Genomic DNA, 17,200 nt, shown 5'->3' on the forward strand with positions numbered 1-17,200 from the left:
ATAATGAACATAAAGGGAGTTCTGTAACTTAAAATTCTTGAAAGTTAAGAAATTCACCACTAAGCCTGCTAAATAAAATGTTGCTTTTCTGTCACCCTAAGCAAACAAGATAAAATCTCCTGTCAGAGAAAACGTCTTTATTTGTCCAATAGCTCTTATGCAGTATATGGAGTTATATCTTTGTGATTTGTTATAGCTAACAGCATGTCTTGATAACTGATAAGGTTTGTTACTGGCATTTCAACTTATGGATGGAGAGAAATCTATCCATCCATTTGTCCATTGTCTAACGCGCTCATCTTTGTATGGTCGCAAGGGATGCTGGGGCCCATCTCCAGCGGTCAACCCTGGACAATTAGCCAGTTGCAGGAGAAATCTACTTTATTTAATGTTGTAAAGTTCACACATTACTTTGCACAAACTCTACCCGTCTTTCTTATCATGTTATAACTGTAGCAAGATAGTAAATCCTTATTCTTACATTTACCAGCTTATGCAACTTTCTTTGTCAGTCATTTGTACAGACTAGTGCACCAGCCACAGCAACGTGTTGTCAGTTTGCTATTGCAGTCTTTTAAAAACATTCTAGATTGCCCTTTATGATATTGCTTGATGTAGTTCTGTCCTACTATAGCAGGAAAACAGGGGAGTTCATTCCCCATGAGTCACATTGGTCTAACTTACAGTACACACCTGAGTAAATTACATCCCACCATTTGTAACTTTCAGCCTTGACCTTTGACCTTGCAGTCAAGATGCTCTAGTAAGAAAGAAAAAAATACTCATGAATAACTGAAAAAGGTCAAGAGAACTGAACCACTATTAACCTCATAGTAACTGGGATCCCACTCAATAAAATAGTAATGATGGTTATAAAGATCATGGCTTGGGATATCTTTCACAACAACAACAACACAATAAAGGATAAAAGTGAAACAATGTTCAGGAAAAAAGAATGAAAAATGAACACGTATTAAAGCTTGTTTTTCACAACATAAAATAAAAATAACAGATATTTGAATATATGTAGAGACCACAAATCCTTTGTTTTCACAGCCTTTTTCTCAGTTTTGCATAAAATGTTGGTCAAGAATATATATATTTAAATATATATATTTATATATATGTAGATATCTAAAACATTTTCACAGGCAAGAGTTCAGTTTTGTTTTTGTTGTCTTGGTTGTACAGTAATAGCTCCTTGCAGCTGTCCCACGCCCTCTTTTGCTTAAAAAGAGTATGGAGGTCCAGATCTCTCAGGGGGAGCAGTGTGGTTTATTTTTTTCAACTTGGCCCCTTCTCCCTCAGTCAGGATGAGGCCGACCCCTACCCACAGCTGGAAGTCCCTGTAACTGGTGCTATGTGGAGTCTTGATTGACAGCTTTCCCTCCATTCATGGTGGGAGTCCCTGAGCTCTTCCTGGAGCGGTGCTTGTCCTCTATCTCATGCAGCGACGGCTCCCGGTACATACAAACTGTGGCAGAAATGCAAACAAAAGGGAGGAAAGAAAAAGGACAAAGATAGGAGGTGATCAGAAGGGGACGGCGGAGAGCAGATTGAAGAGATGGGCGTGCAGACACGGACAAGGTTAGGTGTGAGGTTGGGACAATTATACCAGGCTGAGAGGGAAAAGACAAGGGAACGAGGACACACTGTCAGCACTTTTTGCTATCACACACCTTGACAGGTTCTCATGATAAGACTGATCTCCTGAGGGAAACACATCCAGCTGATACCACTTAGCCAAACGATGTCAAAACAGTTTGGCTAAGTGGTCTTAAAGTGATTCTTAAATCTGTTTTTTTGTTGTTGTTGTTTGTTTGTTTTTAATATAGTGTTTACATGTAATAATAAGGCTACATTCTAAGATTTTTAAACTAGAAAAAAATGTTACATTTTAAATAAGCAATGGAATAGGATTTATAACATAATATATGCAAAAATTTTTGAAACAGAAATAAGAAAAATATGATTATGCCTTATTCTTTGGTGTAAGTCTAGTATCCTGTTTGCAGTCTGAATGCAAATAGAGAAATTACTCATGAAGCTATTTTAATATTCAGGGAGAACCAATTCTCCTGTAATCCCCCAAAAACCTTTAGAATAGTTCAGTCAAAGAGATGCTGTAGTTTAAGACTGGGCAAAAAATGAGAACTGGCTAAATATTTAGAAGCTCACTTTAAACACTTCCATACCTTCAATAGGCCTGGGCACAAAGTGAGATGAGGGCTTAGTTTTCTTGACCCGATTGCCTTTCATGACTTGTCCCTCCTTCGTCAGGCCGAGGAACCATGCCCTTCCCGACTCTTGCTGCCGGTACACAGTGGACGAGTAGATCACATAGTAGTTTTCAAAAACTGACTCCTTAAATCTGCACTCTGGTGTGAACACTTCCTGCAGAATAAAAATGAATCACAAGCAAGGATGCAAAGATCAGCAATAGAATAGGGATAAAATAATTGTACATCAGACACACACACACACACACCCACCCACACATACCCACACATGCACACACACACACACACACACACACACACACACGCACACACACAGGCATGCGCACACTTCGGAGATATATACAGAATTATGCTATTATTGGAGTGTTAGAAATAAGAAGATTTTTATCTGGCGATTTTATTTCTCAGCCACAAGTCAAGGGGAAAGAGAAAAGGGCAAAATAATGAGAGGCAACGGCAAAAATAGAAAGGATCTGATACTGGAGAAAGTGTCTGAGCGGAGCAGAACAACAGAGCAGAACACTAGATCACAATCATGATAGTGAAAGAGTGAAAGAAACAATACACTTGACCATCAATGGTACAAGATACTGTAAACTGGGTCATTTATAAAAATGTAATTAGGTTAATGGTACCATTTCATTTAAAGTTTGCATCTAAAACGAATCCAAAACAGAATCTATATTTACTGGGATAAGTGTTCTGATTAATGAATGCTGATGAAGTGGATCTTAAGTAATCCACTAATAGGGATGTCCCTGCTCGTCCATCCCTATTAGTGCCTTCGGAACAAGTGAACGGGGCTTAATCATAAACCAACTCCAATCGGTTTTAAAAGAGGAGAAATGTGTTTGTCCATTATAGGGCGGCTGATGCACATCAGCTAGTTTAAAGGATGTTGGACAGTCTGAGTTTTGGCAGACTTTGCGCTCTGTGTGAGTGTGTGAGAGTGTGTTTAGCCGTGGGCTGTATTTTATTTATTAATATATCCTTCAGGGCTGTGTGCCCTTTCACGGTTGTCTGTTTGACTGACAGCCCAATTCTGCTTCCTGCTGGAGGTGACTGTGCATCTGTGATCCAACTCTGGCTGGGGGAGATAAATCTGTTTACTGTCATATTATTGGGTCCAAATACAAGCCTGCACCTTTTATTCTCAAATTTAGACCAAGTTGCCCTCAAAGAGATATAAATTATTATCACTATATTTTTTTTTTCAAAAATTTAAAAAACACAACCTAGGTTACAAATTCTAATTATGTCCCCTATTCTCCTCAGAAAGCCCAATCAACACATAAACCTCAGTTGATCGGATTAGCATTCTGTAAGATTATTCTGAACTAACATGGCAAACTGGCTTGATACGGTAAGTGTGTTGCTCCACATTAACTTTCATTTACATCCAGTTTCATACTATGTTGTGCACAGTTCCTTAACCAGAGCTCAGATTGGATTTTTTAATGCAATAAACCAACACAGAGCAGAACACGATTATGAAATGAGAAGGAAATAATAAATAGTTTTCACAGTTTGTAAATAAAAATCTTAAAATTGTTACATTCATTTATGTTTACCCTCCTGTATTATGTTTTTGTGCAACATTTGCTGCAATTAGAGCTGCAGGGTTTTTTCTGTGTCTGCCAGCTTTTTTGTATTTACCCATTTTTCTAGTTCAGTCAGATTGGAGGACAGCGTTTGTGAACACAGCATTCCCCAACAAATTCTTAGTTGCCACCCACATCAGGTGTACCAATATTGACCTTTATGCATGTAACTCCATTGAGCTCATCATCTTCAAGTTTCTCTTCTCAAGCAATGGGTTTGTGAAATGCATACAATTTGCTTAATGTCCAAACATTCCTACTTGAACTATAGATATCTACACATATGTTTTTAATGTTAACTTATTTTATTCAAGGTAATGTTTGGAACATGAACATGACGTGAAAATATTCAAGTGGTACAAATGCTTTTGCAAGGCACTGCACTAAGAGGTGCAGAGCAAAAATGATAACCAAAGAGTTATGTGCAAATTGGCTCGCCTGTACCAAATAGTTCAAATAGCAGCAGAAGTATAAGGTTACAGCTGAAACTGCCAAATAGGTGATAAATGAATCCAGCCAGAGACAAGTAATTAGAAAACAAAGGTTGTATTTTTTTATGCAATCTCAATTTCTGCTCAGTCACACTGTAGTAAGTTCAAAATAAACCTCAGTCATCAGATTATATCTACGAGTCTTATTTTTCAATGCGCAATGTTTTTAAAAATGAGCCAGTGTGGTCTCGTTAGTGACAAACAGCAAAGGTGAAGCTCTCAGTCACATGGTTGCAAGTGAGAAAATGTCTCACCAGTCAGCAGGAGAGAGGACAAGCTCTGCAAAGACCTGGTGGTTCAGTTAATCTGGACCTGCTGCGAAATGTCGGCTGTCAACCAGCCGACATTTCGCACACCGGTGGAGCTTCAGGGGTCACATTGCGCCTGTCTGATGACACAAGTTGGAGCGTGAACATATGTGTAGAGGTTTGGCAGTGATGCATTACATGGCAGCAAGCTGTTGTTTCTTCTTCAGCACACACACACTCATAATTAGTACCACTGTAACCTTCATGATCAATCATTTGGCTTCGCAGACAAGCTTCAAAATCACCAATAAAATGTGTCCACAAGGACAACCATGATGACAGAGATAGATAGATAGACGTATTTACTCCTGGACTTAGATTGAGAATAACTAAATCAAAATATGAAGTAAAGACTCAGGCCAAGATTGACAAGAAAAAGCTTCAAAAGTATCTTCAGATAAAGGTATAGAAGGGAAGGTGACCACCTCCCTTTTAATATGGCACTAAACCCTTGTTATCTGTGAGGGATTTAGCCCCTCTGACAATCCCAGACCTCACATTGAACTCCTGGGAATTTTATTATTATCCTTGGCAAGATTCAGTTCAGGTTTGTGAAGACATCGCTTCAAACAATAGAAACTTTATAGTTCACTTATATCCTTCACCAACACCTTTCAGGTCCATACTTTAATCTTTTGTCAATTGTGTTGTACGTTTAAAAGTGTTTCCTTGAAAGAGCAAGACAGGCTACGGCTACGAACCAGTCACAAAAAAAAATAAAGTAAACAGAAGGCTAGAGCGATAGTTAGAAATACACACTTTAAACCAGGCATTTGGGTTCAATGACTTGATTTGGTGTAGGGGACAAAAGATTGTGACTTCTGTAGCTTTTCCAATTGCATTCGTTTTGAAGACAAAACTATTAAACAGTACAGGTTATAAATCACAGCTGCAGTCAAAACAACAAGCACAAACATCTGCCAGACATTTTTATTCTACAAACAGAAGAAGGAAAAAGTGACAAGCCACGGAAAAATACTGATTACCATCTGTCACTCATGATACATTCCCTTAATTTCCTCGCTTAGTTCTGACATTATCAGTTTTACTATGATTTTTTTATTGAAATGTATTAGTTTATGTCTAGATAGATAGATAGATAGATAGATAGATAGATAGATAGATAGATAGATAGATAGATAGATAGATAGATAGATAGATAGATAGATAGATAGATAGATAGATAGATAGATAGATAGATAGATAGATAGATAGATAGATAGATAGATAGATAGATAGATAGATAGATAGATAGATAGATAGATAGATAGATAGATAGATAGATAGATAGATAGATAGATAGATAGATAGATAGATAGATAGATAGATAGATAGATAGATAGATAGATAGATAGATAGATAGATAGATAGATAGATAGATAGATAGATAGATAGATAGATAGATAGATAGATAGATAGATAGATAGATAGATAGATAGATAGATAGATAGATAGATAGATAGATAGATAGATAGATAGATAGATAGATAGATAGATAGATAGATAGATAGATAGATAGATAGATAGATAGATAGATAGATAGATAGATAGATAGATAGATAGATAGATAGATAGATAGATAGATAGATAGATAGAGGGAAACTGAGATGGAACAGTGGTTACTGCTGTGCAGTAAAGTAGGTCAAATTGTGTGTTATAAATAATGGAAGCAAACACTTTATTGTAGATGCTCAGCCCCCACGCACTTCATTGCTAAACACTCCACATAAGCATTCTCACCCAACTCAATGAGCAACAGCCCCGACATCGAGCTCTAAACTCCAAATACAGAGAAGTAAGCCACCCACTAGTATCACTGTGTGCAGCCCATTTTACTGATCAACACCAATCACCAACTGAACTTTAAGAATCAACCACATACATAACACCTAAAAGGACTACAATGTTGCTTGCAGTTGCAACTTAACAGCAAGCATGTAAGCAATATGGGCCTTTCACATTCTCTCAATAGGAACAAACTGCAAAGCCAAATTAAAAGGCAGGAGTGTGGGGAAGGGAAGATTTCTCTTTATAATTATTTCCCTGAGGCAGGAGAGAGTGAGAACATATATTTATATAAAAATTCGCTCCTCACCCACCGCGGGTGGTTCTTATCCTCTGAGCTCGGGTCCTCTACCAGAAGCCTGGGAGCTTGGGGGTCCTGCGCAGTATCTTGGTTGTGCCAAGGACTGCACATTTCTGGACTGATGTTATGCTTGGGATCTGTTGCAGCCATTGCTCCAGTTTGGGGGTGACTGCACCAAAGGTAAGTGAGCCAACTATCAGAGCTCCACAAGGATGCAATGAAAAGACCAATACCCAGAAAGTACAGGCAGATGCCCATACCTGAAGCACTCGAAACTGCTAAACAGAGGCTCCAAGCCTTGGCCAGCCGCCTAAAGAGATACACAAGGGAGAATAAAGCCAGAAGGATTAACCGGCTCTTCTCCACTCAACCAGCTAAGGTGTACTCTCAATGGCAGAGAAATAACAACAGAGCAGACCCACCAAGGCTGGAGACTGAACAAGAAGTAAACATTATAAGTGGGAAATTATGATAGGTAAATTAAAGTGAATGGTGCTCATAACATGTGAACATGGAGCAGAAAAGCTCCTCTTTACTGTAGTTTTTAAGGCTTTCGGTAGTCGTTCCAAGTAACACGTTGAAATATTTCATGGTTGATAAACTTAGAAACAGGCAGCTTTTTACTTTAGCCTTGCATTTTAATTTAGCTTGTTTATGAGTATCCTGTGTCAGTATATGTTTTAAAAAACCCTAAATGATCCAACCTAACTCCCACATATGCATATTCAAGCATATTTTCCCCTGCTTTGCATTTTTCAGCACCGCTCTGCATGTGTTTGGCCAGAAAGTGGATCACATTGAACTGTCACTGCAGAAATGCCCTTCTTTTTCAAAGGTCAAAAGTTTGCTCCTCTGCATAAAATATTATCAGTCAGAATGTTTTTCTGAAAGCTGCTGTTTGACAGTATGGCCCTTATCTGCTTCTAATTTATAATAACGGCATGACTGATGTGAAAAATGATTTCATGAAGCAATGAACTGTTGGGGGTCATACAGCATCTCTTAGAATCAATTTTAGAAATGAAAAATTTCTCCATCTAGTTGTGATTAAACTTTCATTAGGCTTCTATGGGTGGGTGTTAGGGTATCGTTGTCGACATTATATTGAGGCTCTGAATTGTGGGTTTTGTTTATGAGCTTGTAGTTTTAAATGAGCTCATCCACCTGGGTGAGTCTTTATGGCACTGGCTGAACGACCGTCTGTGCTTGCAACTGGCTCATCCACCTGTCATGTTGTGCTGGAGTTGTGAAAGTCGAGAATTTTTGCTGTGAGTAAATTACCATATATTTATGAGACTTTGCAGTTTGAAAGATTTAAACGAAACATGCTCTAATTCTTTCACTTACTTTTGACTTTGGGTCTCAATAAAGCTTTTCTTGGTCAATAAATTCAGGGAGGCAACAAAATAGCAAAGAGATTTACTGTGTCCTTCAATTATTTATGAGTGGAAAAGGTTTGTGAATTCTGACTCTTCATTCTTCATGGCTGAAAGGCATTCAGAAAACCATGACCAAGCTCCTCGGCTGAGGTCTTCAAGCAAGACAGCCTTCTTCCTCTTTGCTATTCAGAAATGCTTCCTTTATTTGGATGAAAAAAACATGTTACAAGTTTCATTTAGGAGAGCTGTGATTTTTTTCTCTATCCTTATAGCGCTCTGTTTGCAGACAGTTTATTCTTCCTCTTATTCTACGATCAGATCTACTCCCACTTGTTCTTATGCTATCCACACTGTTCCATATGGGCTTTTTGTATATTAAGCTACAATTTCAAATTTCACCTAATAATATAGTACCTAACTTGGCATGGCCAGTTAGAAAGATGCCAGAGAAAGCAAAGAATGCATGCTTCTGCCACTGTTTTAAGCTTGACTATCGGGCGTTCCTCACTTTAAACTTAACGATGCAAGCTGAGGCCTCATGCCAAAACCATTAAAACTACCAGACTAAATGAAGATTTTTTTTTCTTTGCACACAGATTCTGTCATTGCTTTGTCACTGTGAAGGCGCCAGCAGAGACAAGAACAAGACTAAAGCTGCAGCTTAATGAATTTTGACACGTCTAACTTTTCTTTTGAAGAATGTCAAGTCGCAGAAACAATAGTACAGATAACTTCTTTTATTTTACATAAATGATGATTTTAGCTAAAAGGATTAAACAGAAATGTTTTTATTTTGTGTAGCCTAAATTTGACAATGCAGTCTTGTGGACTCTTTTATTTTTTGATGACAATTTGCCTCTAATTCCTTTCTAATGATGACAGCATTACAATCTGCCAACTAGTGCAGCTGTTCCAGGAAAATTGTCATAATAAAGCAAAGTTTATGTACGCAAAAAGAAAGATAAATATTAAACAGATATAAATATGAAGGCACGGTTGCAAAGGCAATAACATAATCATGATGAAATGTGGTGAAAGATTTTATGACTGCTATATATTTTAAAACTGTATTTCAGGGAACATAATTGAAAGAAAAACGAGAGTTAGGTGAACTATGGATTTCACAGGAACATTAATTAAATAATCTTAACCTGACTCGTCTGAATTTAGACTAGTTAGCCACAAATCATGGAAAGGAGGATATTTGGCACCCCAGATAATCTAAAGCTGCTAAAATTAAAGAACAATAATTTTTATAATGTTAAAAATATAATTAAGTTGTATGTACAGACATAAAGCTCCAGTGATTTTCATGTCTTGGGATTTTTCTACCAATAAAATAAATCTATTCAAATTTAAGGTTGGATTCCTCTCTATTCTCAGTGTAATATTATTTCACTGTAGTAAAATATAAATTTTACACATAATTTCCAGGGGGCATCAATAAATACGGATGACACCGTGTTTAATAATGATTGTGCAGTGTAAGAGAAATTTTGAATAGAAATGAAAGTTGAGCAATTCAATAAAAAATTGTGTTTATAGCTGCCAGTTTAGACTTTTAATAGCAGCCAGTGCAAGAGACGAGAATCCCTTGTAGAAAAGAAGCTCAAAACTCAGCAGTAAATTAAATGCAAAACATGTGCTGTACTTCTTCAAAGACAGTGGGGGAGTAGGTGTTGCAGAGCAACACAGAACCACATCTGAGAGGAGCCACTGAACTGAGCAGAGATAAAAGGCTTCGAATAAGCTCAGTATTTACAGCAATGGCATATTAAAACAGACAACGACCAGAACAATATAAAACATGTGTAAGTGAATGATTACGCGTGACAGAGACAGAGAAATTTGCACAATCCAACAGCCCAACTGGAGCTTACCGAGCTGTAGAGCATGCCCTCGCCATTCATGGCGATGTAGAAGCCGCTCTTCACCCCTTGGATGGCCACCACTCTCAGACCCACGGGAATAAGATTAAACAGGGCTGCAGAGCGGAGCAGATTGAAGCAGAGGCAGGGAGGCACAAAGAGGCAGAGACAAAGGAGACACGTCAAATACAAAAGGACAGAACAGAACAATTGAGTTTGAACTTAACTCTTGACTGTACAAGCCATGATCTGTGGTTTTTGGCTATCCGTCAGCAGTGGAGGGAACATGACACAGATAATAGGAACACCATCACACTTTGCGGTGAAGTGTTGGTGGTAAATCAGAAATCTGAAGGTATATGGTGACAGCTAATGATATATTCCATGCTACGGCATCTCCATCGCATGATATCTGGCTGGTTCATTTAAACACTAGAGAGAGGTTTAGATTTTAAGCGCAGTAGCCATCGCATACAAATTTAGTACAAATGTGTAACAATGTGTAAAGTAAATTATTTGTTCACTGCAGTGGCATAATTTCACTTAAGACATTTTAGAAAAATATGTCCTTTAATTTAATTCATTAAGTGACATCAAATGACCAGAGGTGGAAGACGCCTCTTGTTTTGCACCATCACAAACGTAAACAAGTAGAACTTACTAAGCTCTACTGACACTTCTGAAAGCTTAATAACACTGTGGTTATGTATGTAAATAAGTCTGCCTGTTGCTGAAGTTGTCGAGCGTCATTGTCCTACATTGTCATTGTCCTACAGCTTTCAAAGTTAGGCATCGAGTTTAGGCAATATAGACAGTAGGGGGCGATTCTGACTTGGCTTCCAAATTCAGAGCACTGTTTTAGACAAAACAAGGTGTTTTTAGACAAAACAAGGTGGAAGAAATCTTGATAATGTATAGTCTGAGAAATTGAAATAAATGGAGGCACCACATCACACGTGACTGTTTACGACATTGTGACAAATTGATTTAGAAAACAGGAATTTCTATCATTACTTTTTCATCCTCGTCATCATTTTCCTTCCTTTGGTTGATTGCTACTTGAGCTACACCGCACCATACTGCCGCCATGAATACCAGTGGCACTGCTCTATTTACATTGAAACAGGCATCCACAAGCTCTCTGATTAAATAGGCAGCAAATGAAGGCAAAAGATGGACAGAAAATTCTGTCCATATGCATCCTCATATTTAGCGTTGGGTATAAATGAGCCTTCGCTGGAACTGCATCTTAACTGAATGTGTCAGTTAAGACTGATAATGAGATTCACAGCAGCGATTCAACAAAGGAAGACCAACTGCTGTCTGGTCATACGTAGGCCTGTCACGATAACAGATTTTGCTGGGCGATTAATTGTCTCAAAAAATTATTGCAATAAATGATAATATTGTTTGAAGAACTTTATACACTGATTTAATGGAAATTACGTAATAATGCATGCGATTTCCTGCCAAAGAGAGATACATTTTACTTAACACTGGGACTGATACACAAAATAAATAAAACAACCAAAAACAAAAATAAAATAGATATTCTCAGTCTCCATTAACAATAAATGTACTTGAATAAAAACTAAACAACATAAAGCCAAAGTGGAAATAAAAACTGCATTCAACCAAAAGAGTGCAGATTATGAAGTCTGTATAGTATATATTGCCCTTCAGTAATCATTAGATTTAAATAGAGAACAATCCGACTGTCTGATGCAATAGTTCAAACTACAGGATTTTTTACCCCGAATGACAATCTTAGAACGTTATTCATTCTAAGATTGCCACTTGTGTGTTAGGGTAGATCGTCGTGGCCGCTCCAATCTAAATCAAGGATTTGCCCAGACTGAGAGCTTAACGCAGCCTGTTGAATGTGACCGGTAGCCAATCAGAAAGCGCGGATTCTCCTCCTGGTTTCTGAGGGGAAACACGGAGGGAATACCAAACAGCTGACACGGTGTAACCCGAAGTCCAGCAGATATCTGAAACAACATGAATGTTTATTCAACATTTCGTGCAAAGAAAATATAAATAACTAGGGAAGGAGTTGGAGCGAAATTACTACCAGAAAACCCGGTAAATGTTCAGCTGTTCTTCGTTAACGTGACCTAAATAGGTTATAATGATTTTCATTCAGTCAGGACTGATAGTAGCTACATGCATTGCAGGTAGATTGTAGTAAGGAATTGATTAATGCCTGGTTTCAAAATTAGTGAACTGGACTTATATTTTTGTGTTCGATCGAACCGTTACACCTAGGATTTCTGTCGGCTAATGTGTCTCTCAGATTTTGATAATGGGCCGACAATTGGCGACATAAGATCGTGCAGCGCTCACTGGGCATTACACTAAGAAATAAGAAAGGGAGGGTCAGTGGAGAGCACCGGAGTTGAGCCTTTTTTCATTTAGTGTCATCAACAGTAAGAGAAAAAGGCAGGAAGAAACTATATAGACGATAATTGAAATGAGGTCGATAGTTTTAATTTATCGATTAATTGATTTATTGTTTATCGCGACAATGACTTTGATCACAAATTAAAAGTTTGGTTTTCCTTTATTTCTCAGTGTGTGACATAATGCCCTTGCAATGTCAGACTAGCTTATTTTAACCATTTTTTCCCAACTTCACAACATGTTTCACCAACTTTGTCAGCATCTGTTTTATCTAATTAATGCAAGTAATTTTTCTTTTATCACTGTATAGGTTGGATTTCTATTAGGCTGTTCTGACTGAGGAGCTGGCACATAGTAAAAATATAGGTATTTTTTTAGTGGTCTATAGGAGCAGGATGTTGATAGTCATTCTTTGCTTCTGTTTGTTCTCCTGACTAAGCCATGACTTTGACGGACATTGGCCTGGTGAAGGTGTGAGGCACTCTTTACCTACAGGGAACTCCATGCATAGCTGAAATGATTGCTCTGCAAGTGTCGATGGAGACTGTCAGATAAAACTGGCAGGGAAAAGCAGAGACATGCCAACACAGGTCAGTCCTCTGAGCTGATTCAATTTCACTCAATAAATATCGACATGCTGCTTTTGCCTGCCAATGGTTTAAACCTGCCCTCAGGCCACTGCAGACCGGCCATTCATAAAACCCTGTAAATGAGCAGAGCTCAACTTTCAATTTACTTTGTCGGGGTCAAGATTGTTCTTTTTATTTCCTCTCCTTATAATTTCCGTAACCATTAATTCCTCTCAAAACTGACAGAGCCTATAAATGGTGCCATTCACAACTTATCCTGGTTTGAAAACACATGAAAAATAGCACGCTACAGAACTATTGTACTTTAATTCTGGCCCATTGTTCTTGCACTAATTTGTCATCCAAAAACATTTATTGAATTTACAGGAGTCGGCAGTTTAAACGTCCGGCTTTTCTATTTTCAGCCACTGATTGATTTCATTATTACAGCAGCACTGACTCCTGTAAAGAGTATCTGATGTCTATCCTGAAGGTGATTCTTCTTCTTTAATACCCCCTCAGACAAAAGAGAGAGGTCTGAATGGCACGTGGAGCATTTAAGAGATTTCTCTGGATCTTCTTTTATCAAAAAAATAAACAGGAGATAAAGCAGGTTGAAACGCATCAGTAAAGTAAAAATCCTTGAAAACGGCAAATCTTCCTGTAGAAAGGTAATCTTCTTGAAGTAAATCCTGCAGTTAGGCTGAGAAAATTTTATTTAATGTGAAGACTGCCAGCATAGCAGGAATCACTCATGAAAGGTTTAAAAGGACATCCGGCCAAATGTGAAACATGAAAAGCATTTGCTCACACCCAAAAATAAACTCGATCTAGCTGCTAAATTGTTTATTTTGTAGTAGTCCTGTTGCACTTGTGGTTATTAGACTCTATTTAATTGGACCGAGGAAAACATTTTGGACTGTGATCAAAATAACAAAATTGGTTATTTTATTCAACCTCACTGAGGGAAATGTAAGGGTCGATATAACAATGTAAATTTAACACAATATAAATACCTATTGTATGTAGAAAGCTTTTTTCAATTTTAATCTGCACAAAAGCCCCAAGTTCTCATTAATATCCCAACCATTAATTCCAACATCAGTTTCCCCAAAGAGAAGTGCCGGAGACCACTAATAGGTGCTGAGCAAAATTTCCAGATGGAGCCCAATTTTCACCTAACAGAGGATGACCTCTTCTGTTCAGTTTACAAGTAACCTTGGTGACGCCTCGAAACTCTGACATATTAAAGTTCTGGTTGACCTAAAGTCTAAGTTAACCAAACTTAGATGTAAGCAGCAGAAATGGTGAAATTAACTTAGACATATGATGATTCTCATAATTTTCTTGTTTTGATGGTTTTTGTTGTTATGTATGCAATTGATGCACTTGTGAAACTGTGATTATGAATTTAGTTATGGTTACAGTGTTAATGATTCACAAAGTTTCCAATGCATAGGGCTTTCTTGACATCAATTTGAGTGTGTGGTATTTTCTAATTTACCTTAGTTGCTATTTTAGATTTAAATATTAAAATATTGTAAAATGCCAACATATACTATTGCAAATCTCACTTATGTTGGAAATGTGTTAAATCTCTTGATTGTTTTAAAGCTTGAGGAGGTGGGTCTGTTTGATGAGGTGCTCCCTCTTTAACAAGCTAGAAACATTCACAAGTATAAAACAGTCAAACGACTGGATACATTTATGTTTAATGACCACCAATACTGACCAAGGTTAAATTATTGGTCAAGGATTAATGGTAGGGAACTAACTTAAGGTTGGGCGACACATTATTTAGGGTTTTGATTTAAAGCTGAACTGAGACTTGATGTTAAAAGGCTGCTGGGTGTGTTATCTCAAGAAAAGGTTTATGGTACATGGGGAGTTAAAGACTAACACTGCAAGTATCTCATTATCAACAGGATCTTTCTAGAGTCTCAGAGTATGCAGATGATCAACTGATTAATCACTGTTCAAATTTAAAAAGGAAAGTTTGTTTAATTAATCATGTTTCATTTCAGCCATTTTGGTGGACAGTTTGCATGTACGTCAGACTTCCACTAAAACATGTAAATTTACTTCACTTACTCCAGAGTTCAAAACAAAGCAAAACACTATGAAATGAGTCACTTTTCATTATGTTTGTGCAGAGCTTCTGCTTCCAGAGTAGCCACCATGCAAGCAGCAGCAGCAATTAGCAAACACCGGGTGGAACTGCAGAGCTTATCATACAAACTATTTCTCAGTACAACCTTCCTAAGAACATTGCTAAACATGCGGCTTAAGGAAAGAGCATTGTTGATAACGTGCTAAAGGCGGAGTGTCCGAAAGAGTAGGAGCTTCTTAAAGAGACAGAGACCCAATTTCAAATTGTCAAATTTTGTAATTAAATTACTTGCAATGAATTTGATTGTGGGATATCAGAGTAAACATGAATGTTGTACCAATTATTTTCCACTTCACATCTATGAGCAACTTTGTGTGGCTCCATCACATAAAAGCCCAATAAAAACCAATTAAAAACATAGTTTGTGACTTTAATAGAAAAACAAAAAAAAAAACTTCCAGTTGATACATTAAAAATACTTTTTGTGGGGCAAATTGGTGTAATGGCTTAACAGTTAACATAATTCTGGTGGCTACAAATAAACAAATGCACAAAAAATAGGTTATGTATAATTGGTATACAAAACTGCATTGAAAATAGCATCAATTTAAATTTACATGTCTACGTGACATGTACACTTGAAAAAACAAAATATATGTCCTCCATGCACCACCAGTCGCACTCAGTGTAAGTGAGTGAAATTGGTTGGGGGTTTATTTGTCACAACAAACGGTTTTGTGCTATTCTCAGCACAACCAATTGTTGCAGGAATACAACAAATAATCAAAAAGTAAATTGGGTTCAGTCTGAGCTCATGTTGTGCAAAGCATGCAGACAGCACGTGCTGCCTGGAAATAAATTACTGTATTCCATCTGCCAGGGCTGAGGATGAGGCAGGTCAGAAGGTGATGTGGTTCAAGGGTGGGGGTAATCTATTATTCTAATAATCCACCCCGGCAATCAATGGTTCACTGCAAAGAGCTGCATACTAAATATCGCTGCTCCGTTTTCATTATTTTTTGGCTGTGTTTTGCATTTATGTATTCTGCTGAAAACACTTTGGATTTGTCTTGCACAACCTATGACTCTCTGCTGCTCCTTCTGTGTCTTCCTTCGGACTGTGTACAAGCTCGAGGCATCTCAAATGAAGAATTATTCATTGGGCACAAATGGAGGTGGTATTTTTAGTTTGCTATAACTGAATTATTCACTGCATTCCTCCAGCCAGGGGCCAGTGGGACTGCTTAACTAAAGGATTACCACAAGGTGGGGAAACCCTCCACAATACAATAAAATCCTGCACTCTAGAACACAATAGACATTCCTAAAATATCAATAAAAAAGTGCTTCACTTGCACAGACAAAATGCAATATGTCAATTTTCATTCCCTTCTTATGCTGTAATCTACTTTGTCCTGAAAACCTTCATTTGTTGTAAATAGCTTTAACTCCACCAGCATCCTCATCGTAAAATATAAAGTGACATTTGATGGGGAGAGGGGAGAGGTTTTTTTTTTTTTTCCCACTACATGACTGCTGCTATCCCGCAGCTCTGTCTCCATCTTCCTTCAAGATTGGCAGGATGTTTTAGAGAAGAAAGGTCATGATTAGTTTCCTGACTGGCTTCCGTCCAGAGTGGTACTGTCATCATTATTGCTCTGATGACCGTTCTGTAGCATCCCTGTACCATCAGGGAATGTTTATTCCCCGATGCTACATGGGAAAGTCTATTCAAAGAAGCAACCAGCAGTTTAAGGTAGAAGCATAGATGATTTTTCCCCCTCTGTTTATTTATTTATTGCTATGGAAATAAATCTATTTATTTTTGCAAATATTTATTTGTGAGTTTATGAACTCAATGATCAATGAGTTACAATGATCCATTTTCTTACATGGATCATTGTAAAAATGCTTTTGCAAGACTTGGAAGAGGTGGCTCAAGGATGGGTCTTTGTGGCAAGAAATTCAAGGGAAAAGAAAAATGGTTTCCAAAATGTCATTTGACCATCTTAAATTATTTTCTTAGGCAACAACAGACGTAATACTAACACAGAACTATATTTATGTAAAATCAGAAGAAATATTGGGATTCATCTGAATCAGAATTTTGAAAAATTTCAATACTTTTACGCTGTGGAAAGCATA

General features: G+C 37.6%; 1 protein-coding gene across 6 annotated transcripts in view; it reads right to left on the minus strand.

The window, feature by feature from the left end:
- Positions 1 to 1,116: 1,116 nt before the first annotated feature.
- Positions 1,117 to 17,200, minus strand: part of fgf12a (fibroblast growth factor 12a) — a 30,958-nt gene continuing 14,874 nt past the window's right edge. For 3 of the 6 annotated variants that reach the window (XM_055032869.1, XM_055032866.1, XM_055032865.1), the window contains 3 exons: positions 9,986 to 10,089; positions 2,196 to 2,394; positions 1,117 to 1,619 (listed from right to left, as the gene is read on the minus strand). In XM_055032869.1, the coding sequence (XP_054888844.1) occupies positions 1,444 to 1,619; positions 2,196 to 2,394; positions 9,986 to 10,089 (479 nt within the window). In that variant the 3' untranslated portion in view covers positions 1,117 to 1,443. The remainder of the gene's footprint in view (positions 1,620 to 2,195; positions 2,395 to 9,985; positions 10,090 to 17,200) is intronic. The other 3 variants (XM_055032870.1, XM_055032868.1, XM_055032867.1) reach the window with 1 other exon arrangement.

Source organism: Poeciliopsis prolifica, unplaced genomic scaffold, assembly GCF_027474105.1.
Source record: "Poeciliopsis prolifica strain line A6 unplaced genomic scaffold, Auburn_PproV2 SCAFFOLD008, whole genome shotgun sequence".
NCBI classification, from domain to species: domain Eukaryota; kingdom Metazoa; phylum Chordata; class Actinopteri; order Cyprinodontiformes; family Poeciliidae; genus Poeciliopsis; species Poeciliopsis prolifica.